At 40.2% G+C, this 25,419-nt stretch overlaps 1 protein-coding gene across 10 annotated transcripts in view; it reads left to right on the forward strand.

Annotated features, from left to right (window-relative positions):
- rimbp2a (RIMS binding protein 2a) overlaps positions 1 to 23,154 on the forward strand; it is a 62,816-nt gene extending 39,662 nt beyond the window's left edge. For 3 of the 10 annotated variants that reach the window (XM_086097165.1, XM_086097172.1, XM_086097173.1), the window contains 17 exons: positions 2,309 to 2,466; positions 2,578 to 2,663; positions 3,047 to 3,156; positions 5,117 to 5,917; positions 7,137 to 7,160; positions 7,791 to 7,942; positions 9,029 to 9,775; positions 10,544 to 10,699; positions 10,907 to 11,053; positions 12,604 to 12,706; positions 13,585 to 13,713; positions 15,493 to 15,656; positions 17,154 to 17,322; positions 17,399 to 17,499; positions 17,814 to 17,885; positions 18,578 to 18,742; positions 21,248 to 23,154. In XM_086097165.1, the coding sequence (XP_085953291.1) occupies positions 2,309 to 2,466; positions 2,578 to 2,663; positions 3,047 to 3,156; positions 5,117 to 5,917; positions 7,137 to 7,160; positions 7,791 to 7,942; positions 9,029 to 9,775; positions 10,544 to 10,699; positions 10,907 to 11,053; positions 12,604 to 12,706; positions 13,585 to 13,713; positions 15,493 to 15,656; positions 17,154 to 17,322; positions 17,399 to 17,499; positions 17,814 to 17,885; positions 18,578 to 18,742; positions 21,248 to 21,472 (3,509 nt within the window). In that variant the 3' untranslated portion in view covers positions 21,473 to 23,154. Of the gene's footprint in view, positions 1 to 2,308; positions 2,467 to 2,577; positions 2,664 to 3,046; positions 3,157 to 5,116; positions 5,918 to 7,136; positions 7,161 to 7,790; positions 7,943 to 9,028; positions 9,776 to 10,543; positions 10,700 to 10,906; positions 11,054 to 12,603; positions 12,707 to 13,584; positions 13,714 to 15,492; positions 15,657 to 17,153; positions 17,323 to 17,398; positions 17,500 to 17,813; positions 17,887 to 18,577; positions 18,743 to 21,247 lie in introns of those variants that run through there. The other 7 variants (XM_086097166.1, XM_086097169.1, XM_086097170.1 and 4 more) reach the window with 7 other exon arrangements.
- Positions 23,155 to 25,419: the final 2,265 nt, after the last annotated feature.

The following is a 25,419-nucleotide window of genomic DNA, read 5'->3' on the forward strand; positions in this document are numbered from 1 at the left end:
GTTCAATTCCCATCAGTATAATGGACAGGTGTCCCAATACTTATGTCAATATGATGTATTAACTAGACTAAGTGCAATTTCTGCAGAAAGCTGAATGCTAATAGCTGAATGCTAAGATGCAGTGTCCATTTGCATTCTAAACACATTGCCTATATGTAATGAGATCAGAGGGTTTATGAACAAAATAAAATGAGTGATTTGATGTCCACTTGACTTGACCATCATCTCCCTCGACAGATGCATGCTATCAATGCAAATACGCATGATGCGCCAGATCAATATCTACCCTAACTGATCACAGGCCTGATGTATGACCTGAATGTGGTTAAACACATTAGTATTCTAAAAACCCATAGCGGAACCTGCAGTGCCAGAAGATGGTTGGCCCACTGCAAAAGGCTTTTAAATCTTGAAAAATCCAATTTTATATTGTTATGGTCAATGGCGTTTTTTCCCACCCAAGAAAAAGCAAATGGCCACTTTGACATTCTACACATTACATTTATTTACAGTATTAAATCCAGTCCATCAGGTGTAGGTAAAGCCAAACCCCACAAATTTAATGTGTATTTGTTTGTCGAAAAAGTTCCAGAAAACACAAAACATGTTTGATAGCCAAAGTATAAGTTTTCCCTTACTCCATCACGAAAAAGAGGCATAAAGCTGTTTCATTCACTGCCATCGACGGCTATAGACGTCAAAAATTCATTTGAACTATTTAAGCATTTTCCCCCACTTTTGTTAACAAGAGTATGAAAACCTAGAAAAAAATATTGTACTTTTAGAACAGATATACAATGTGTGATTAATCGTCACTATTGAAGTCATGCAATTAATTACAATTACGCCCCTATTTTTTTAATAATCTTTTATTTTTTTGGACTTTTTTAAAGATTATTAAAAGAAATGTCTTGGTTTTCATACTCTTGTTAACAAAAGTGGAAACAAATGTTAAACTAATAAAAATAGTTAAAATTTATTTAATTAAATTTGACATTTATAAGCGTCAATGGCAGTGAATGAGTTAATGCCAGTTGAAGTTTGTTTCCAAACTAACTATAAAACAAAGACAAATAAATATTGTGTATTTAAAATAAGCACATGACCTTGCCTTAAAGCAACACTAAGGAACTTTCAGTTTACGTTGATTACGGCGGTACCATATGGACAAAAGCGGTATTGTTATGTCTGAAAGGAAGACCATGAGGACAAGCGCATTGCGTAATTTTTTTTTTTAGCTCACACCAGGGAGTGAAAGCCGGGCCAATAATGAACCTTGACTGTCCTTTTATCCGTGTAGCTTCCCTTAGTCTTTTTTCTTTTTTGATCCCTTAGACAAAACTTTTCAGTTGTTTTGCAGATTCTACCAGGAAAGCAGTAATTGTGCATTGACATTCAAATTGACTTCCGTTTTTCTAACGAATGGGGAAAGGGGGAAGTGACGTACACCATAAAACATTCAGCACATTTGTAGTTTTTTGTGTGGCAGTGTTCCTACCACCCTGCTCAAAGTTGCTTAGTGCCAGTAAAAATGATACAGACCACCTCAGGCCATGTTTGTTTGTGCATTACACTGCCCCCGATGGCCAAGTCGCATAAGCCAGAGGGACCCACAATTAATTAATCCTGAGGCATAAACTGTTTAATTACGTACATTCTATTTAATTGAAAAAAAATACCAGAAAAAAGTTTAAAATGTTTTTTTATGGGGAACATGGAACTAATTAATAGTGTTTCCATTCATTTCAATGATGGTTTGTGATTTGAGTGCTTTGAAGTACAAATGTGGTCACAAAATTAATTCAATTTGTTAATCCAGTCACCGATGTAGTAATAGTTGTCATTGAGCGTCACACACAGTGTTTAGAGTATTTTCGTAATTTTAGAATATGTTGCGGGCCACTGACAGTGGGTTGCAAATGGCCCAGCTGTAGTTTGGTCCCCGCTGCGGTTATACTCGCTCGTCTAAATGCATCCTCTTAGTCACACATTTAGACCACAAGAGCTCAGTGATACAGTGGCGTCAACCAGCTCAAATTTCCTCCAGCCATTCATCCGTCTGAATTCTTACACTACAATTTGTGTTCCCTGCATTTTTCATGTGTTTAACCCGGAGGACATTGACGGTATTTAAGGACAAATGCGCTGCACGCGCTTGTTGATGGGGCCGAACCGGCCTCGCCCGTGAAGGGTGTTTGCCTGCTCACTCACTTTAACAGGAGATCAATAGGTGTGCAATGAGACGCAAATGGCTTGCAGGAGGAATGACAGTTGCTCTTTAATTGTGATGGAAATCAATTTCTCCCAGGCGATGAGAGCGTGCCAAACGCAGCGCCACTGATCTCCCAGTTCTTGCAGTGCCCACAGCGGACTGGAGACAGGGAAAGCCCAGATTGGCCGTCTGTCAAGTCTCGCACCGTAATAACGGAACGCGCCAGCTGCACTCAGCGGCTGACCCCATCAGCGGTGAGTCTTCAAACTTTGGGATCAAGCCTTGTTACGCACAGTTGGTGTCAAGGAAGTATGTCAAGGTGAAGTTACTGGTGACTTATTTTTTATTTTTTATTTGTTGTCAAGAAACAGATGGAGGATGAACCAAGCTCATCACCCAGGTCCAAGCCTCGCTACACAGGCCAGGTCCGCCTTTGCACTGCCCGATACAGGTGAGGAGCCTTAGCTTATTCATTTGTTTAAGAGGTGGCAAATCTAGGTCCAGAAAATAAAAACCCTGCCACAGTTTGGCTTTAGCCCCAGGTGCTAGCTAGCGAGCTAGCTCCCTAGCTAGCTCCCATTGTGCTCGTTTACCTGCTACAAATCAAAGGTGGCAAATCCAGGTCCAGAAAGTAAAAACCCTGCTACAGTTTTTCTTTAGCTCCTAGCTAACTAGCTCCCGAGCAGGTAAACGAGCACAATGGGCGCTCAGGAGCTAGCTAGCTAGCACCAGGCTCTAAAGCCAACCTGTGGCAGGGTTTTTTACTTTCTGAACCTGGATTTGCTACCACTGATTTATTTGTTTGCAATCCAAGCTGCGATTTTTTTCTTGTAGTTATAATCCCTATGATGGACCAAACGAACATCCTGAAGCAGAGCTTCCACTTGTGGCTGGGAAGTATTTGTATGTATATGGCAACATGGACGACGACGGATTTTATGAAGGTGAGATATAAAATCAACAGAATATCCATCCATCCATCCATCCATCCATCCATCCATCCATCCATCCATCCATCCATCCATCCATCCATCCATCCATCCATCGTTTTACTCTCTTTACAACTGACTGGAGAGATTTGCCATCAAATCTCCAAAGCATTATGACGGCTTTCTCAATCAGATGCAATACCAATCCCCAATCGCGAGCAAGCCTCCGGGGCCAGCCCAGGATGCCGACGCAGACGCTGTCGCGCTCAGCTGCACTGACTCATTAAAGCTGGAAGGGGGGGGGGGGGTGAGATTGCGTGGCGGCGTGGAGGAGGCGTGTGTTTACCATGAAAGAGAGAGACTCAGGCAGCAGACCAAGCTGTTGTCAAGATGGGACCTTGGTCCCTTTTAGTTTGATGACTAATCCAGCTGGGCTCGCCTTAATCATCAAAACACGCACATCCTGGCACACGCACACACACACAGACACACACAATCTTAACGATGCAGTGGCAGGGTTCCATTGAGGAAAAAAAGATGATAGGGAGCTTTTTCCAATGACAAAAAAAAAATGTCACTAAGAGGTGTTCCTTGAATAAGCTGTGAACTGAATGTCCAGTTCAGTGTGTAATTGGATGCAAACGGCTACACATTAAGTCAAAGTATCAGCACACCTATAAGAAGTACAATTGAAGAAAATATTACCCCTGACCAGGGCTGGACTGTCCATCTGGCTTACAGGACAGATGCCCAGTAGGCCGGCGTCTTTTAGGGCCGATGCAGTGCTTTTCAATTATTTTCCTCCTACCCCTAGAGACTGACCCACAATTTAGAGAGACTAGTCCATTAATCCATTTCGAATATTGACACTACAGCAAACTAAACCAACATCAGTCAATATCAGTGGCAGGACGATGTGTTAAGCGGGGTGGGCAGGAGTCGTGTCGGGCCGGTCTGGTGGTCAAAATGCTACAGCCGATTTTTTGTGTGCCAGTCCAGCCCTGACCCTGACCATGCTACTCGTGTCTCGACAAAACAAAGAGGTACCTACCTGGTTCCGTATAATTAACATTTTCTGTTGAAGAGGGGCAATTTAAGATGTACTGCAGGGGTGGCCAAGTTCGGTCCTTGGGCCACTATCCAGCCTGTTTTCTATGTCTCCCTCCTTCAGCGCAGCTGAATCTAATGATCAGCTCATCAGCAAGCTTTGCAGAAGCCTGATAATGATCCTGATCATGATTCAGGTGTGTTAGTGGAGAGAAACAGGCTGGATAATAGCTCTCGAGGACCGATCTTTGCCACCCTTGGTGTAGTGATTCAGAGAGCTGACGTTTTTGCAGCTGATGTAGGACAAATCACCAACCGACCTAATTACTCTTGGTCGTTCCAAGGTGTGGTTTTGCCCTCAGTCACTTGGGATCAGCTTCAGGCCTCTAAAGAAATCGGATGGATTTCCAATTGGTAGTAGTATGGATTTCGTTAAAAAAATAAATCCAGTTAGGGTCAAAAAGGGAGTGAGCCGATTTTTGAGTCAATTTGACCCAACTTTCTGTCAAAACGACTTGATCGGCGACGTTTTGATCGGAGACGTTTTGATCGGATATTACGTCACACGCACGTTGTACACACAAAGCACTGCACAAAGCAATGTTGGACGATAAAGTAAGGTTTGTTTGGAGGACGTCGCACAGCGCAGTCGCTTCCTGTTTTTCCATCATGTCATTTTAAGCCCTTCCACAGTTAACTATAGGCATATCATGATTAAATCTTACCTTTGAATTTTTGATGAAATATTAGGTATTTTGCTGGCTATTTTTCTAATGCGGTAGTAAAACGCCCGGTTCATTAAAACCCCGCCTCTCCCCGTGTGGTTGCCGCGCCCCTCTACAACAACCGCGTCTTCTTTACAAGTGGAAATTGGATGGATGGTCAATTATTCAATAAACATTCTACTGTCACTCGCTACTTGTCACAGGTGAGCTGCTGGATGGCCAGCGAGGACTTGTCCCATCAAACTTCGTAGAGTTTGTCCAGGACAAGGAGAAGTTGTCCATTCAAGCTGGAGACGGAGAAGATCTTGGTCAAGTCGAACATACACCCCTAGCCTTGATGCCCGTGGACGGAGGTGCCGGCCAAGATGGTCTCGCCTTGGTACCCTGTAGCAACGGCACCGCGGGGCCCCTGGACCCGGAGGACCTGGCTGAAGACGTTGTGCCTTATCCTCGAAAGATCACTCTGATCAAGCAGCTGGCGCGGAGCGTCATCGTGGCTTGGGAGCCTCCGGTTGTGCCTTTGGGCTGGGGGAACGTCTCTGGCTACAACGTGTTGGCGGATGGCGAGCTACGAGCTAGCATACAATTCGGCGGGCGTACCAAATGCTTGCTGGAGAAACTGGACCTGGACGGATGCGTTCACCGCGTGTCGGTTCAGAGCGTTACCGACAGGGGCTTGTCGGACGAGCTCCGATGCACCCTTTTGGTCGGAGCCAACGTGGTGGTGGCGCCTTGCGGCCTCCGGGTGGATGACATCCAGCGGGACACAGCCGAGCTCTCCTGGTTGCCTAGTAACAGTAACTATGGTCACACCGTTTTCTTGGACGGAGTCGAGCACGCAGTGTTGAAGCCGGGGAGGTATAGACTACGCTTCTTCAACCTAAAGCCGCTGACGGTGTATAAAGTGACGGTGGCGGCACAGCCTCACCAGGTGCCATGGCAACTGCCTCTGGAGCAGAGGGAGAGGAAGGAAGCGGGAGTGGAATTCTGCACTCAGGCTGCAGGTCAGCACTACATCATGGAGACAGTATCAATAATGTATGCATAGCTTCATAGTCCCCAGTAGACTATGTCAATATTACTACTTAGGATTTAGAAAAGATGGATACAGTAGATGGCTGTGTATGCATATTTCTGTTTACTATCAAGTTTTGATACGATAATAAAGTGTGTGTACGCTTACCAGTCACAACATTAGGTAAATCATCACAAACTAAGGGCTCTATTTTCATAGCCATACGTACGTGCACTCGGGGTACACCTCAACTGGGCTCGGCCTAAAAACGTGTGCATCTTAATTTTAGTGTTGGGAAAAGTGTCATCTTGTTTGTGAATTTGTTAGTTTCTCTACGCCTCCATAGGCGTTACGGCGCACCCAGCTGCCAAGGGCGCGTCACCAATTTGGTCACAAAAAATAGACGAGATTTTAGACTCTGTAAAACCAGGTCTAAATAGTACACTCTTAGAAGTAAAAGTGCTTGTTAGAACATTTTTAGGTTCCCCGCTTTGTCCTCATAGGAGAACCCTTTTTTTAGTTCCTGTTAAAATTATATATCTATATATATATATATATAGATATATAATTTTTATTTATTTTTTTCGATCCATTTTTATTTTTACTTTGTCATTTAGTCATTTATTTATTTTAATTTTATTAATTTTATTAATTTTATTTATTTTATTTATTTTATTTATTTTATTTGTTTTATTTTATTTTATTTTATTTTATTTATTTTGGGTGGTTTAGTGTGAGGCATGCCTTCCAAAGGGAGCACCAGAGCAAGGAGGTGCCGCAGTTTAAGAACAATAGAGGACTGATCTATTTTTTTTCTACTAATGATCCTGTTGAGAATTGCAATGAGCTCCGGGCAAACGGTAGACAACACCCTGGACTGGTCGCCTTTTTATTTCCTTAAGCTAGGGGGGCCCAGCTGTTTTATGTTTCTTGTGTCTAGGTTCACTGTCTCGCACTTTGAAAAGCACCGGCTCATTAAGCTGGGGTTTTGCAGGTGTTTGGCCTTGTTGGACACCTGCACTTAACTGACTACTGTTTGTCTTCCTAAAGGAGGATAAAAAAAAATAAAAAAAAGACATTGCACACTAGAGCTCATAAAAGTAAACGTGCGAGCGATGTTGTGACTGGTGAGTGGACTGCACTATATTGCAGATGAGTACAGGTCCAACATTTCCTTACTGTGCCATTGTTGTGTATTGTTTGTCTAGGTCCAACTCCCTATTGCAGAACAGGTCAGAATCAAATATCAAATCCCGGCGTGGATTTCTCATACGTCTCACTCCTGAATGATCTACGGCATTTCTATTCATTAATGAAACCCCTGTGTTATTTGAAACCAAATAAAAAGCAATTTTGCTCAGCTCTCCTTGCGGCACATTAGTATTAATTAGTAGTACTAAGCCAAGCACCACAAGATATGATCACTTATTATCCCGATGAGTCATTTTCCTCGCCTATAGCATAGCCAGGCTTAACTATTATGTCATTTAAAACAGTGGCACTCCACTACTCACTGAAATGGCAGTTTGGTATGAGTATGCATTTGTTTCAGTGTAAATGCATGTCAAATAAAACTACTGTACAACTTATTTTGACATATAGTATATTTAGTATCGCACACCAGCGTTTTAATGTGAACGTAGCCCACCAGTGGTGTCACATTATCACAATATTGCACATTTATTATGCAGCATGCAGTTATAAATGGGCCCATTTAGTTCTTTTGAGACTTCCACAAGCACATCACCACCCTTCCTGTGCATGTTAGTGCATTTGGGGAATGCTTTAGACCCATTTTCCTTGTTTGTATGTCAACTATATTGAATGTGGAAGAATGTCACATCTCCTCTCTTACTTCCCAGGTCCTCCCCTGCCTCCGCAAGATGTACAGGTGCTCTGTGGGCAAGCACCCGGGGTCCTACAGGTCCGCTGGAAGCCCCCGCTAATGTCTCCCACGGGCACGTCCAATGGTGCCAATGTCCTTGGCTACGCTGTCTGCACTAAAGGACAGAAGGTGAGGTGTTTTTTTTTTTTTAAAAGTCATATCATGACCCTCTGATAGAATATCTTGATTAAAGTGAGCAGAGGATTTGGGTTTACAAAAAATCTGTGGGTGATTTATGGCTTTATTTGCTATTTTTATCCGTAATGTGCATACAATACAAACACTGCTTTTCAGTGTAACATTTATGATTCAGTAGTGTAGGATAGGTCTCTTTACTTGGTAAAGCCTTTTCTGCCCTCTGGTGACGACAAGACTGAGTCAACCTTTTACTTGAAAAAGGCTTTTATTTATTTAGTTTGTTGCTTGACTACTAGTCTGTCTTCTTTTGTCCATTGTGTCTTTCAGATCCCTTCAGTCAGCTGATTAGAAAAGAAGCTAAAAATAAATAAATTAACACATTCACTGCCATAAATTCATTTAAAAAAAATATTGTTAAAAATGAGGGGCAAGAGGCGTTTTTTAATTTTTTTTATTGTAATTAATCGAATTACTTTATTAGTTAGCTCACGCTTAATCACACATTTTATATCTGTTCTAAATGTACAATTACAATTTATTTTTATTTTTTTAATGTTTATAGCCATCAACGGCAGTGAATGAATTTAAAAAAAAGGAAAGAAAATATTACAAAAAATTTGGGGCATCAGGCGATTAAAGTTTTTAATCTTATGACTTCACTAGTTAACTCGCGATTAATCACAAATTTAATATCTTTCTAAATGTACAATAAAAAAAAATCTAGGTTTTCATATTCTTGTTAAGAAAAATAGAATTTTTTTTAAAACTAATAGAAATAGTTGAAATAAATTTTTGACGTTTATAGCCGTCATTTGCAGTAAATGAGTTAAAAAAAAATCCCAGACCTGGAGTCTATGGCTCAGTTGTGATCTCTGGATTTAAGGATTTGTGATACATTGAACAGCTTTAACATTTACAATTGTCGGCCTGACCATTTTATGAACAGATAGGGAAGGAAAATGACTCTTAGCACACCCCACACCACAGAATAATCGCTCATGATTATCTTTTACAGCTGTCCGACAATCACAAATGTTCTTTGCCGTTCACAATCGCTTGTTTCTGTCTTGAAACCAGATCGCAGAGGTGATGTTCCCAATGGCGGACTATGTAACGGTGGAGCTGACGAGGATACAGTGCCTGGAGGCCAGGGAGGTCATAGTCAGGACGCTGTCCGCACAGGGGGAGTCCCAGGACTCCCACGTGGCCCTCATTCCAAACAACCTGCTCGTGCCTCTACCTCCGCTTCCTCTGCCGGCGCCGATGCACCCCCATCCCCACGGCCAGCCTCACCTTACATCCCCTCACCACCCTCATGCCATCCCGCAGCTTCCTGCCCCGCCTCAAGTCCACGGACAACCGCTCCCACCCCATCCCCATCCCCATCCCCATCCCCATCCTCCACACCCTCAACCCCACCCGAGACTCCCTCACCCAGGCGGGCCCCAGCCGAACCAGAGTCGACCGCCGCATCCTCACCCGCAGCCCCTGCGCCTCCATCAAGGTCCCAGGCCCCAGCACCGACTGCCTCTGCAGCCCCACGCTCATCCCCACCCTGTACCTCAGAGACCAGTAAGTGCCAGAGACCTGGATGCCAAAGAGCAAGCCGCCCACCACGGGGTCGCCGTCCCGCCCGGCTGGGACCTTGCACGCTCCCCGTCGTCCCAACAGGGCCACACCCTTGAGCCACCTCCCCTTGGCAATCCGCGTTCCCCCTCCCCTCAGAGGATTCTCCCGCAGCCGAGAGGCACTCTCATCCCAGATAATGTCGCCAAAGCCATCGCCCGGGAAGCGGCGCAGAGGGTGGCGGCAGAGAGTGGCAAGGTCCGACCAAACCATGTAAAGTATGGAGGACCAAAACTGCCAAAATTTAAATTTTAAATAAATGACTAAATAAAAGAATAAATGAAGTGAAAATAAAAACGGATATAAAAAATATAATGACAAAAATTTTATAAAAATATATATATAAATGGAAATAAAAACAACTAAAAATATATATATCCCTAAAAAAATAAACACAAAAATAAATATATAAATATAAATAAGTATCAATCAATAAATAAAAATGCTCTGCTCTCACATTTATTTATTTCATGCTGCAGACACTCTGTCAGGTCTAAATGCTATTCAAATGAGGGGGCGGCCCTAAGCGTGCCTTGGGTTGGGCCCCCTCATACCCCCTCATTTGAATAACATCTGAGTGTCTCTCAGCATGAAATAAATAAATGTGAGAGCAGAGCATTTTTATTTATTGATTTATATTTAATTATATTTATATATTTTATTTTTGTATTTATTTCAACATTTATTTGTATAGTTTATTTTTTATTTTTTAAGTTTATATGTATATATATATATATATATATATATATATATATATATATATATATATATATATATATATATATAGGTTATTTTTTTTGTATTTAATTTTTAAAATTTATTTTTTACATCCGTTTTTATTTTCGCCTTTTCTCATTTATTTAGTATTTTTTTTATTTTAAATTTTGTCCGTTTTGGTCCCCTACAGTAAAGACTCATGGTTGTCATGGCAACACTTCACCAGCTCCCTTCCGTCTCTTATTTCAGGGAGACAGAAGACCTGTTAGCTACGGCGAACAGGGTCAGTCCTTTCACCAGCATCACTCTGATGAGGAAGAGGAAGACGAGGAAGGGTTCACCCGTCGGCGACGAAGAGGACCTTCGGTCGACGAGTTCCTCCGAGGCTCTGAGCTCGGAAGGCCGGTATGTGAAACGCGTCCGTTTGAATAGACGGACCTTAGACGAAGTCCATCACACGAGCGCGAGTGCAAATCTGATTGCACGCAAACACGACCGTGCCGGCGTCACTGTGTGTGCGTTCATTCGTCATGCGTGTTTGGTGTGTGCACGTCTGTGTGTATGTGGACTTAAACAAGCGGGTCTGTGTGTTTGTGTGTGACTGTTCAAAAGCCTCACTATAGTCACAATGAAGATTATCACAGCGAGAGCAGCCGCGGCTCTGACCTGTCTGACATCATGGAAGAGGATGAGGAGGAGCTGTACTCAGAGATGCAGCTGGACGAGGGACGCCGACGCAACTCGCACAACACACCCAAGGTGCAGTTCTTTGCACTTACTGTACTTAAACCAGACTCATGAGCATCCAAATTTACTGTTGGTTTTAGTGAACTGCACAGGCACAGATCCTTCACTGCTGCCTTTCTTGCATTTGATATGTGTTGTTAGCGTGTGTGCTGAGTTTAGATTAAGTACAGTGGAACCTCCAAAGTCAAACACAAATTGTTTTGCGACGAGAAGTACATGACATTTAAGAATGTTATATTTTAGCATTCTTAACTGTCATACAAGTAGTATATAAAGACAATTCAATCTTCTTCTTTTTTTTAAGTCAAGTAATACTTTTTTTTTTTACAATAATATATTATATGCCGCCCCACTAGTCTAAACAAAGTATTCTGATTAATATTGCGTTTGTGAAATATGAAATCTACCCGTTTTTATCCATGTCAGTGGGCGGCCATTTTGCCAGTTACCGTCCACTTATAATGACATCACAGTTTCTCAGGGCTCAGGTAATGACCAATCACAGCTAACCAGTTTTTTCTAAGCTGAATCGTGATTGGTTGTTATCTGAGCCATGAGCAACTGTGATGTCATTTTCAGTCAATAGCAAGTGGCAAAATGGCCGCCCCCTAAAATGAATAAAAACGTGTGGATTTTCACATTTGTATTCCACAAACACGATATTACTCAGAATTTGTTTTGACTAATGGAAGCACATACAACATATTATTGTAATGAACAGTTTTGGGTTGACGTTATTTTTAAATAAAACTAGCATAAACTAAAAAATACAGACAGACAAGTAACAGTAGTCCCTTAAAAAGTTAAATTTGTTCCATGATTACAGTACTGGTACTCATTTTTTCCGCAAATCATCATTCTCCATTTAAACAAATAGAGATGCAAATAACCCGTTCCATCCCCCTAAAAACACAAGAAATAGTTTCTAGAACCTGTAGTTTTTTAAGTAACAACATTTGAGCTCCACATAAACTGCAAATACGGCCCTTACTTGTTCTTCTGGGTTTGGTGGTAAGAAAAAGGAAACCAATGTGAATTGATGGTGGCCATATGTTGTAAAGGTTGCTGCTGCCATCTAGTGGTTGGGAGGTCTGAAGGTTTGATGACTGGCATGGCATTTGACAGTTTTTTTGTTATTTTTTTTTTAACCTTTGCTCTGTTATTTATTTTTATTTAGTTTATTTTTTTTGGGGGGTGGGGGGTCCGTTCGACTTTGGATGTTCCACTGTATCAGGCATAAGTGAGGGTTAAAAAAAGAAAAAGCAAAGAAAATTAGCGGCTAACGTAAAAGGAGGCACTTAACAAAGCCTTCTTTTATTTCACAACTCCTACTTTACTATCAAAATTTAGAATTCTCGTGGGCTTGTTTGTGTGCGTCAGTGTGTCTGTGTTTCAGTGTGCCTGTCTGCGAGCGCTGCATGAGTTTGTTTACATACAATTTGTTGGAGTATGTCAATGCACATTACGGTATTTTGTTCAAAATTTAACACTACTGTAGGAAAGTGAGCTAGCTCACTTGTCTGTGGACGGAATGTGAATAGTTCCTGTATTCTGCATTGTAGTTAAACACTCCCTCTAGAGGCCGTCATGACCGGGAGAGCGGGCGACGGATTCATCCCAGCGGCTCGCAGCCTCAGAGACGACCTTTGATGGTCCCTGCCATCGGTCAGTACAGCCTGGGTTCATTTATGTTGCCACAAAGGTTGCACGCATGAGATTCTGAACATCATTGTTATTTTTTTGGGTGATGTTTCATGCCGTCAATTCCTCTAGTCTTAATTGAAATAAAAAACGCTTAATGACGCCATCCAACGTGTAAATACAACCTTTTGACATGAGGTCAGCTCCTTCATCATTTAAAACAGGCGCCTTCCATGAAACTAAAGGGTTCTATAATATATACTTGCTGTCAGTATTCTCAAAGATACTACAGAATTTTATTTTTTTATTATTATTATTTTTTTTTAGATAATCTAGATCTACTTCCATGGCTCTCATGGAGCAAGTGGAAGAAAATTGGCAAAATCGGGAACCTGAGACATTTGTCTAAATAGGTGTATATGTAATATGTGCTTGAATATTACCTGTGGTGTACCGCAGGGGTCCAACTTGGGACTCAAGCTATTTATTTTTTAATTATATATGAAAAGTGTAATATTTTAAAAATGGTGCTTTTGAAGATGACAAAAATATTTTTGTGTACAGGGGGAGATTTGCAGCTGCTATTGTTGATAGCCAATATGAACTGTTAAAAGTAAAGAGTTGGTTTTATTTAAATGATCTTGAAACCTTAACAAAAACTAAGTTTCTTCATTTTTTGAATTTGCACTTTTTCAATACACATACTTCAATTTTATTGCATCTAATCCTCGTTCTGTGATGTGTAACATCTCCTCATAACCTTGACCGGCTATCTGAACTTTCTAAATGTCTTTCTATTTTTCACATCATACTGTCTTCCTACATTCATGAACAGTTAACCTTTTGGATGGAATTATGTTGACATTGTAACCCCGGCACCTTCTAATTGGTATTTCCTGTAGAGGTAACCTCTGAGAATAACAGTGAGGGAAACATGTCCCCCATCACCGAGGAGAATAACTATGGCAGAGTAGCTCGGTTCAAGACCAGGTCTACCCGCAGGCACGGGGGCGGCACCAGGTCTCCCCATGGTATGTGCTGCAGCCTGCTGACCTGTTTGATGCCGTCACAGCACGCCAACCACAACGCCTTTAGCCTGTTTGCAAATGGCAAGGAGGAGCTGGAGACACTTGCGAGTCGAGTTGCAAAGGGCCGGAAAATTTACTGTGACTTTTGGGGAAGTTTTCCGATAAATGTCACGTTTTGACGGGTCATTTTTGAAATTTTCCAAGTTGGAAACTTTTCATTGGGAAATTATTGAAGAGACCATATGGAGTTATAAATATATATATATATATATATATATATATATATATATATACCGTGTATATTGGATAGCAACGGTAAATAAATAAAAAAATCTTTTTTTTTTGCAAGCAATAAAGGTTTTACTACTGATTTGATTGAAAATATAACTTCGATATTTTTATTTTACTAAACATGCTGAATAAAATTTGCAGTATATATTGTAATGCACTTGTTTAGTAAGCTGTATTATTTTTAGGGATGTTCGTTACCACTTTTTTTTTTTTTTACTAGTACTCAACGAGTCAAGTAGTCCCCAACACCGATACCAAGTACTGATGTCATTAAGTACTTGAGATACATTAAATTAAAAGAACAACAACACCGACAGATAATTTAAAAAATACGTATATATACCAGTATAGCATTATTTCTTAAAATTAATGGCAATTTTCTATTCTCTAATTTCTAGTTTCTGATTATCAAACGGCCACATCGCAAGTACCAATACTTTAAAATGAGGCCTGGTATTGGCCCATTACCGATGCCAGTTATTAATTTTCGCCCATCCCTAATTATTTTAATTAAGTATTATTTATTAGCGTCAATATCACCATAAGGTGCCTTTCAAACTTCCCGACTTGAGTAAATAAACACCCACCAGTCACAAAAGACGCTACCTTAATTCCGGTATAAAGTTTCCAACTTTGAAAATTCCCTAATTTTGCAACCCTACCTGCAAGCGGCCATTTCTCTTTGATTCTTCCGCACACAGTTGAACGGCATGATTGCACTGCACAGATTTGCGGAGCCAGCCCTCAAGCGATCCGCAGTTATCCCTCACTGCACTGAGCTCCAGATGCCTGCTGAGACCCTCCCCTCTTTGCGTTATTAGCACAAGTGACACTTTTGGAAGCATTTTAGCATGAACTTTTCAGTTTGGTTGGACATTTGGGGTTCTGTTGACAGGGTAAAAAAATAATAAATGTAATTTTTTTGCAGTGTTCAGTTTTTAGTGATTAAACATGATGCTAAGGGATTCACAGCCAATGAATGACTTGATAAGGTCTGCGTGGACTATCTTGCTGAAGTTTTACGCAATAGAATGTCGTGTCGATTTTGAGATATGGTCGTTGTACGTATGTTACGTGCATGTCACAGCCATGCGTGTTGTTGATGTTGTGTCTTGTCTGTGTGTCATTTCTTGTGTGTTGCACCATAGTCTGTTTGTATTGCTCTTTGTTTGTCTGTTGCACCACAAAACATATGATAAATGTGTGTTTTAGTCTGTTCTTGTACTTTGGTAACAGCAATTTGGAGCATTCTGACAAGTTGTCACGCGATAGTTCATTAGAGAAAGTGGAAATGTGTTTGTGTGTGTGTTTTTAAGCCCCAAATGATTTCCAATAGTTTTTCTGATTTGCAAACAAATTACTGCACTTTTATTTCTTCTGAAAATGCCCCCCCCCCCCCCCCCAAACTCCCTCCCCCCCAAATGCTGTCAACTTTACTCCATCTCATCAGTGTCTGGAGCCACACTTTTATTTCTTATTTGTGTGTTCAAGATGGCTACATTGATCGTCATTCTCCCACCTACTTTGACGAGTCGGAGCCAGAGGAGGCCTTTCGGGTATTTGTGGCGCTCTTTGACTACGACCCTCTGTCCATGTCCCCTAACCCAGACGCAGCCGATGAGGAGTTGCCCTTCAAAGAGGGACAAATCATCAGGGTGAGAGTTCCAGATTCACACACTGACTGCTTTAAGATGACAGTCAATTTCACCTTCAATATAATTATTAGGAATGGGAATCTTTGACTATCACACGACACGATTAGATTCTGATTTTTGGGTCTGCGAGTTGATTCAGAATCGATTTTTGATTCAGAATCGATTTCTGATTCAAAATGATTTGATTGACAATGATTTATGCTTCAATTTATAGATGTACAAAGATTTGTCATGATCTACTCCGGTCTGACTTGCTAATGCTAATTAGCGCGCTACTTGGGGCACTTTTATAACTCAAAAGAGCGGCTATTCATACAAAACACTTCAGGAATGTATACAGAAAAGCATCTTAACATTATTCACCGGCATATGCTATTCCTACGCTGCAAAAAAACCCAACAACTTTTATTGGAATAACTTGATTGTGACTTTTTTCTTCTACTCTCTAATGTGGCTACAATTTAACAGTGTATCAGAATATATGCGGAACCACACTGCCCCTAAGTGGCCAAGCTGTGTACAACATGAACATCGCTACCAATAAACGCACACACATTTTATACTACCTTGCCCTCGTTTTTATTTAAATTATTTTGTAATAAAATAATTTAAATGAAATCGATTTCGGGACATTTAAAATGAATTCTAAATTGTACTAAATGAGAATCGATTTTTTTGGCACATCCCTAATAATTATGTTTAAATTATTCCCAATAATTCTTACTTTTCGAGTCAAAAGAAAAGACAAGTCAATTGAAAGGTAAACATTTTAAATAATTACATTTTTAATAAGAATATTTCATGTTAAAGTGCAATGAGATCATGTAAATATATTGACTATTTAACGTTAAACTAAAATGTTCAAACAACAGTGACAACCTTATTTGTTGTGGAGAAAAGTGCACTAAAGTTGGTCATAACATATTGGGGGCTCGTCCGGGATCCGAACCCAGGACGTCTCGTACCCCATGCAAGAATCATACCCCTTGTAGATTTTTCTCTAGGAAACAAGAAAGAAAAAATTGCAATAACTAAAATCCAGATAAAATCTGTGGATGAACGCACACATTAAAATTGTTTAAGTTTGTCCAAAAAAATTAGGTGTTAGCAAATCACTCGCATAATTTGTTTGACAATAATAAAACAGTCATATTAAGAAAATATTCCATTTTATATCTTAGAATGTGTGATTTTATGAAATGAACTAAAGGCAATATTAACATTTTATTCTCAAATTGATTCTTAATCCTACTATGATTTTTTTTTCAAAATTAATATATAGTTAATAAAAATATGTCCTCGTTTTTGTACTTTGCAACTTTATTCTTGGAATATTTTTACTTTATTCGCTTGTGGATCTAGATTTGGTATAAAGTGCTACACCAACGTGTCGATGGTTTCCCCGCTTGTTTTGTCAGATCTGTTTCTTCTTCAAAAACACGCACACTATACATTTAACTTTACACGTGCACTGTATTATTGCCTCTCCTTCACCAGATATATGGTGATAAAGATACCGACGGGTTCTACAGAGGAGAAGTGAGAGGCAGGATGGGGCTGATCCCGTGTAACATGGTGTCCGAGATACGAGCGGAGGATGACGAAACCATGGATCAGCTCATCAAACAAGGCTTCCTGCCTCTCAGCACCCCGGTGGACAGATTAGGTACTAAAACATAAGACGATTGTGATGCGACTGACTGCATGATGGATGATCAAAAGTCAACGATCATCCCTTTCAGAGCAGAACAGAAGAGGCCTCCGTCGAGGTGAGGCCTCCAGGAGGATGGTGGCGCTGTACGACTATGACCCCCGAGAGAGCTCGCCTAATGTTGATGTTGAGGTATCACAAATTTGTTTTTGCATGGCATTCCAGAACTGGAGGACAATTAAGGCAGTTTAACAATGACAAGGAAGTTAAATCAATAAAAAAAAAAAAATTACTGGACAACCAGGTTTTAAATTCAATGTATCTGTTAAATTTCATATGCAAATTGGCCATCAAGAGGGAGGAAGAAGAAAAATAAGCTGTTTTAGGAGGAGCTACTTTGCATGAATGAATACAAATTCTGGACATGTCTTCCAATTCTGGAATGACAAAAAAACAAAACAAAAAACACGTCTTGCTTGTGTGTAACTCTCTTCCTTCTCTGATAGGCTGAGCTAACCTTCTGCACCGGTGACATCATGGCAGTGTTTGGTGATATTGATGAGGATGGCTTCTATTATGTGAGTGTCCTCGTTAGTAATCATATTCATGTGGTCAGCTTTGGAACATAGGCTAAATATTAGCATTGTTAACATCACGTATTTATATGTCTACATTTCAATGTCGATTTTTTTCGAGTTTTCATCCAGGGAAAAACTCTAGATAACTGTTTTGTGAATAGACTGACAACAATTCTATCTGACCTCGGTCTTTAGCCTGAGAGTCTCAGCGGGGCTTTAATTAGCTGAATTAGCTAGCACTCCTTCAATGAGACGCCAATTGCACCTCGGTGGCAGCCATTTTGCCAAGGAAGCCCAAAATCCAGAAAGGCCGGCAGCTTTTCTCTCCCAACGAAGAAACATATGACTTGATAGTATATGACTTGAAACATGGCCGTTCTGATCTATTCCGTCTTCTCCGCAGGGTGAGATTAACGGTTATTGTGGATGTGTGCGCATGTCAGTGTCACCTGCAGATGCGCTGGGCATATGGTCTCGTTGCTGTGGAGACAGCCTTGCGGTCGGGCCTCGGGTTTTTTTTAGCCTGTGAGTCCCAGAGGGGCTTCAATTAGCTGAATTAGCAAGCACTTCTTCAATGAGACGCCAATTGCACCTCGGTGGCAGCCATTTTTGCCAAGGAACTCCAAAATCGCACGTGAATCTGAAAGTCGATGGCGATCCTGGCCATTCTGACGCGTCCGTCTTCTCCGCAGGGTGAGATCAACGGTCACCGTGGTCTGGTCCCCTCCAACTTCCTGGAAGAAGTGCCTGACGACGTGGAGGTGTATCTGACCGATACGCCCTCCCACTTCCCCCCCGAGGAGCCCGCCAACCGGCTCCCCGCCAACTCTGCCGCCAGCGTCCCGGAGGCCAAACGGGTACATCATCACCATCGCCGCTCTCAGCGCTAAGGCCCTGTGTTCATCCATTCCTCCGTCTCCTCTCTTTCTCTTGATTTCGCTTGCTCCACGTCGGCGTGTGTGTGCTCTCCATTGTGTGTGTTTTTTCGTCCGTGTGGTGGCTTTGGTGACCGACTAACAACTCCTCCCCCCCCGCCCCCCTGCTCCGTCACCGTCGGGAATTAGGGGGCGACCAAAAAACGAAAAACAGTCGCGTGTAACACCTTTCTGAGTCTCAGAGAAAGGAAGAAGCAAAGCCTGACATGGACAGAGAGAGGATAGACTCTGCGGGGAAGGGGAGCGGGTGTTCTTGCATGCATTGAGAGGAGGCTCAACTCATTCCTTCCATTTGGACCTCTTTGCATTGAAACACAAAAATCTCATTGTGGTTATTGTGTACGGCAACAATAATGACAAGTGCTTTAATAACACCCTAACTGCTACACTGAAAAAAAAAAACATTGGAGGACAAAAAAAAAAAAAAAGCATGCCTTTTTTCATAATGGATCCATTTTCTAATGACTCTTGACTGTTGTGTTTCCCGAAAAGAGGCTTTGTTTCTTTATGTATGTTGCACACACATCAATCTATTTTTCAGCTCTGTTTGAGGCCAAAATTAACAGCGGCACTGAGACATCCGAACTGTATTGTTACAAAGGAACAATAAAAGAAATGAGAAGGAGAAAAAAAAATTGGATATTAAAAACCTTCTTTTGGCGCTCTCTGTGTTGTTGTGTGTGTCAATGTTTTCATTGTGGTCTGTGGGTTCTTTCTGATGGTGACTTACGCTGCTACATTTTCTTTCCTTTTTGTTTTGACCCCCCCCCCACCCCCCTCTCACCCCGCTTGTCCAACAATAACAAAAAAACGGAGGGAAATTGTTCATCTCACACCATTTGCCCCCCTGTACAGTAAGTCAACAACTTGAGATACCAAACTAGCAGCTCTAATGCACTCCAGCTTGAGTTTTTTTTTCTTCTTTTTCTTCAAATAATGTATAATAATGTCCATTTAAGAATAGTGCAAACGAAGAGTGCATCAAGCTAACGCATTAGAATACAAGCCTGGTATCTACAGTTGTGTCCCTGGTTGTTGTACTTGATAAGACTCTACTCTCTTACTGTTTGTTTCCTCTTGGCCGATTGGTGGTGGACTTCTACCACATTTGCACATTGTCCTGTTGTTCAAGCGTACGGTCGTGATGGGAAAATGAAGCTTCATGAAGCACTTGTGATATCATTTTTTTTTATTCCTCTACATGGTGCTCTTGGTTTAAAGGAGCAATGGAAATTGATTACATTTACATTACAAGAGTGTCATCTAAAGGAGTCAAAAAACATCACAAGTGCTTCATGAAGCTTCATGAAGCACTTCATGAAGCTTCATGAAGCGCTTGTGATGTTTAATTTTTATTTTTTTATTTGTCCATCACTACATACGGGTGTGTCTCGAATTACAATATTATATTATATTATATATCACAGGAATCAGAATAGCTTGAGTGTCCTTGTGTTACAAAATGGAACATACACAACCTGTCCAAGAGACATGACCAATAAATAAAAATAAAAAAATAAAAAAAAGGGGGGGGGGGGTACAGAACAGGAGTTTGCCATGTTACCTTTTACAATGCCCCGTTTTCACAGATGAAAATATAACAGAGGGGAGGGGGGGGGTGGGGGAGGAAACAACAACCTCAGGCTAAGTTTTGATTGGGGGGAGGGCCCAGCAACCAGGCACACATTAACACACACAAACTGTTGGGTCAAAAATAACCCAAATTGGGTTAAAAAGGGACTGACCCAACTTTTGGGTTATCCAATTGACCCAAAAAGTTGGTTCAAATGAATAACCCACAAAACGACTCCAAAATTGGGTTGTTTTGTGGGCTATTCATTTAATTTGACCCAACTTGTGGGGTTAAATAAATAATTTTTGGTATTTTGGGGTTAAATAACTCAAGAGTCGGTCAGTTCTTTTCTGACCCAATTCAATTGAATTATTCAGTAAACACCAAAAGTTGGGTCAAATGAATAAACCAACACAACAACCCAAAAAATAGGTTGCTTTGTGGTTATAAATTCGATTTTGACCCAACTTGGATCGCTCCATTCTTGACACAATTTGGGTTCAGCTGATTTTACAGAGCACGGCACACAGATTAGCACATGTGGAAGTGTGTGTACCCCACCTCTTGCTCAAACACTACAAACAGTTGGGTCTCTTTTTTGGACCCAATTTGGGTTATTTTTGAGTCAGCTGGGATAGGCCCCAACTCACCCGTGACCCAAAGTTATAAATATACACACAATTGGAAGTGTTATGGGCATGTCAAGCCTGACCTGATGACTTTGTATACGTTGATATCTTAAAATATGGAAAACATCGCTTCAAACAATGACTACATATAAGAAACCAAGTTGCGTTCCCAAGTAGACAACATTCTACTTCCTTGCTTCCCTCCCCATCGCCCCTCTCCTTCAGATCACCACGGAAACCCTCGTCGATAACGACATCACACCCGTCCGCGCTCCGTCCCCCATCGTCCGCCCGCTGCTGCCGGGCACCATGAGAGCCCTCAGCCCGACCCGGGTACCCCCCAGCCTGCCTCTGAACCTGCGCGACCCTCAAGATTTCGCAAACAAGAAGAAGAAAGGACTCCTCTCCAAGGGAAAGAAGTTACTCAAGCGACTCTCCCCCGCCAAATAAAATCCGACATGTACAGTGTAGCCACTCGACATTCTGATGTTTTCTCCAGGACTGATTATCGTTCAGTTCTTCTGTTAATCCAAATAACGATGTTCTTGTATAGTGCCAAAATCACGAGAGAAGCGACCACAAAAAAAGAGAAAAACATTACTGTGCTGTATTTTAAATCAAGAGATTGTTTTCATGACGTGTATTTGAATCTTTTTGTTGTTGTTGTAGAAACGATTACATTCTTTCATGCAGGGTACCCGGTCATGGTTACATACTGTGTGCGGTATGTTTCGGAAAAAGAACAAGACTTGGAGCGATGTAAGCTGCTAACACAAAAGGGCTCTATTTTTGTGACTGGCGTAAAAATTCAGCGCGGCGGGTGTGCGAGTTCCGCAATGTGCGTGGACCCCATATCTGCGTCGACCAGTGGGATGATCCAGAAAATAGAATAATAACATTAATAATGTGTTCCATGAACGGATTTTTGATACAAAAATCAGGATGCGCTGTCTACGAAAATAGAGCCCAACGGCTTTATTTAGTGCAATATTGTATGCAGGTGGCAGCGATTGTGGTGTGGAACATTTCTTCGAAATGGGTTGAAATCATGACGCATTCATGCAAAAAGAGCTTTTGGAGCACCGGGCGAGCCTCTCAGTGGCCTTTTTTCCCCCCAAAAACAGCATAAGTGTGATGTGACTCGTTTGAGTTCATTTTTCATCAAATCTTAGCAGTTGCGTCCATAATTATGGCATCGTTTTCATCTTTTGGCCTGAGTACACTATCACAGTACATTCACTTGACTTTCCCATCATCCTGAGACAAGTTGACCTTTGTTTCATTTGACTAAAGATAAGAGACATTTATTTATTTATTTATTTGGAATGTTGCCAGTCATTGTTTACATTGTGATAAGTCTTAACGACGTCATTGATCGGATCGGTGAATTAAGACATTACAACCAATCACAAACTGCATAAAATGCAACATATCGGCCAATCCGATATAACCGATTAGGTGGCTGTAACGTCTACTTGTGATGTTTTATTTTGTTGATTTGTTTGTGTTTCGTTACCTGATTTTGGCATCCATCACTTTCATCCAAATCCAATTCCTACCTATTAAAAATGGTCATAATATAAATGGAGTCAACTTAAAATCAAAATGTAATCACATCCTGTTTACTTTCAAATCCAGTTTTGTGGATAATGAAGGCCAATTGATTTTAGAAAATATTTTTGGACCAAACTTTGTTAATATTTGTTTTATGTGATGCACTCATGTCTTTCACCTTTCTTTTTTTGTTTTCATGCTTAAAGGCAAAGTCAAGTCAAAACAATTCTTTACAATATGTTCTATGCGGCCCAACTCGTCTTAACACTTATTAATGTTGTGTTTGTGGAATATAAATTAGGCTGCAAAATTCACTTGTTTGTATCCATATCAGGTGGCGGCCATTTTGTCACTGGACCGAAAATGACGTCACAGTTGCTAAGGGCTTAGGTAATGACCAATCACAGCTCAGCTTGCGAATGTCACGTAACCAAAGTCAGAAAACAGGTGAGTTGTGATTGGTCGTTACCTCAGCCCTGAGCAACTCTGATGTGATTTTCAGTCGACAGCATGTGGCAAAATGGCCGCCCCTAGAGATGGATCAAAACTTATTTGCTGCTTTATTCATATTCCACAAACGCAAGCAATATTAATAGAAATGCTGTGTTTAGACTAGTGGGGGGGGGGGGGGGGGGAAGCATATAACATTATTGTAAAGAATAATAATGTTTGATTTTAATTCTCCTTTAAAATAGAGCACTCACGTTGTCATGTGATATAGCAATCATACACTCACATTGTCATAATATTAGCAAAATATATCATATAAGCAAAAGGCCACGTTAAAAGGACAAATCAAAATGGTTGGTTGTTGTGTTAGTAAAAAAAAAAAAAAAATCACTTCTTTTACACAAGTGACATTTTTCTAGCTGATATTTACGATATGTACTGATCGTGTATGTTTGTACTTACACATTTGGACTTACGCAACATTTTCTTTATTCCAGTGATCATAAAGTGCAGTTTGACCTTAAAATCAATTTAATTTGGACGGTTCACGGCTTTCTAATATTAATACTAGCCATTGCCATGGTGAACTTTAGTGGACATCTCAAGTGTTGTTTTAGCGTGCTTATTTCAATACATGATGCTAAAACATTTAGCACATCCATCCATTGCCTTCGCTTCACAAGCTTCTGGTAATGTGACGTCATTGGATTTGTGTTCACACATTGATGTGAAGGTAAACAGCAAAATTCAAACTGTTACTTTTTGTTGTTTAAATCATTTTTCTATACTGAAAACAAACTTCAATTTTCACACTAGTACTGAGTGAAAATTTTGAAATATTTTTTTTCTTAATTCAATATTTACGAATTTTAAATGGATTAATCTGCCATAACATAACTCAGAAGTTACTGTACGTTTAAAAAAAAAAGTTGCCAATCATAAACAATATGCCAATCAATTAATTGATTCATCATTCAAGATCATTGCCATGTAATAATGATTAAAAACAAAGAAAAGAAGATGTTTTATCAGTCAAAAATAATTTAGTGCAACATACATTCAAGTGTAGGTATCTCAAACTCCAAACAGATCAATTCATAGTGAAATATTAATTTACTAATGACTACACCTGTATTGATTTGTTCCACAGCTGTTTGTTTCCCATTCAGTGACCCACAAAGTATAAACAATAATAGTTATTATAATAATTCACTTATGAATGGGTGTTTTGGTGTGAACGCTGTTGTTGTTTTGTACTCAGATCCATTTGTAGATCATTTTAAAATGTTTCTACTTGATTTTATGACCGCCTTTTATCAGTGCACTGAGTTGACTAAAAGAAAAAAAATGGCAAACATTCTCATAGTGTCTTTGGAAATCAGATGTAAAGTCCACCATATGTGCTATCTTTGTGAAGTTGCGGAGAGAAAAAAAGAAGAAGAAATTATTGAGCAGTATTTATGGTGATTGTGTGGGTGTGCATGTGAAAAAAAAAGCTGACTTTTATAACCTGAATAAATTTGATATTTTGTACAAAGTTTGCATTTTTTTGTGTAAGCTGTATTTACTGAACTGGAAAATTGACTTTTTGATGGATGGTATATACATTGCTTGGTCATGCTAGCATTGTTAGCTTTTGCTAGTCGTTGTAGACGTGGCTGGGATGTGTTCCATGCAACGAAAACTAATGAAACTAAAATTGAAAATACATTTTTGTTAACATTTTGTATACTAACTATAACTTCTTTTTTTTTTTTTTTTACAATACTATATATCCTTTGTTGTCATCTTTTTCAATTAATATCATACATGAGCTTTTTATATATATCCACTAATATGAAACTAAACCAAAATGACGCATTTTCAAAATATTAAAAACTAACAAACCTCCTCTAAAAACTAATTAAAACTGAATTAAAAAACAGAATAAAAAGTAACTAAAAAGCCCAAATATTTTAACCCTGGCTCCCTGCATGTGCCACACACTGATGTTTTTTTTTTTTTTTGCCATCTTGATGATAAAGTGCTCCCTCAACAAAGGAAAATAGCATCCATGTCATTTTAGTTGGATCTCAAGAGTGTTTTTAAATTATTATTATTTTTTAAATAAAATAAAGTGCCTTTATGAAAGGTCAACTTACTGCTCCATCCTGATAAGAATAACTGGAATCTAAATACTCAGGTCTTTTTTTACATTAACAAAAAAATAAAATTAAATACAATTAAAATAAACAACTCTAGGAGTTTGCCTGTAAAAAGTGTCGTTTTTAATTCCACCACCTGAGGGCACTATATACTGCATTTTCACATATTTCAAGAACTCGCCTGGCAACCTTTACTGAGTCACATTAGAAACAGTACATCACCAAACGAATATGCCATGAAGTAAAATA

The sequence above is a fragment of the Leptonotus elevatus genome, chromosome 15 (assembly GCF_054856555.1).
Source record: "Leptonotus elevatus isolate MCC_2025b chromosome 15, RoL_Lele_1.0, whole genome shotgun sequence".
In the NCBI taxonomy this organism is placed as follows: domain Eukaryota; kingdom Metazoa; phylum Chordata; class Actinopteri; order Syngnathiformes; family Syngnathidae; genus Leptonotus; species Leptonotus elevatus.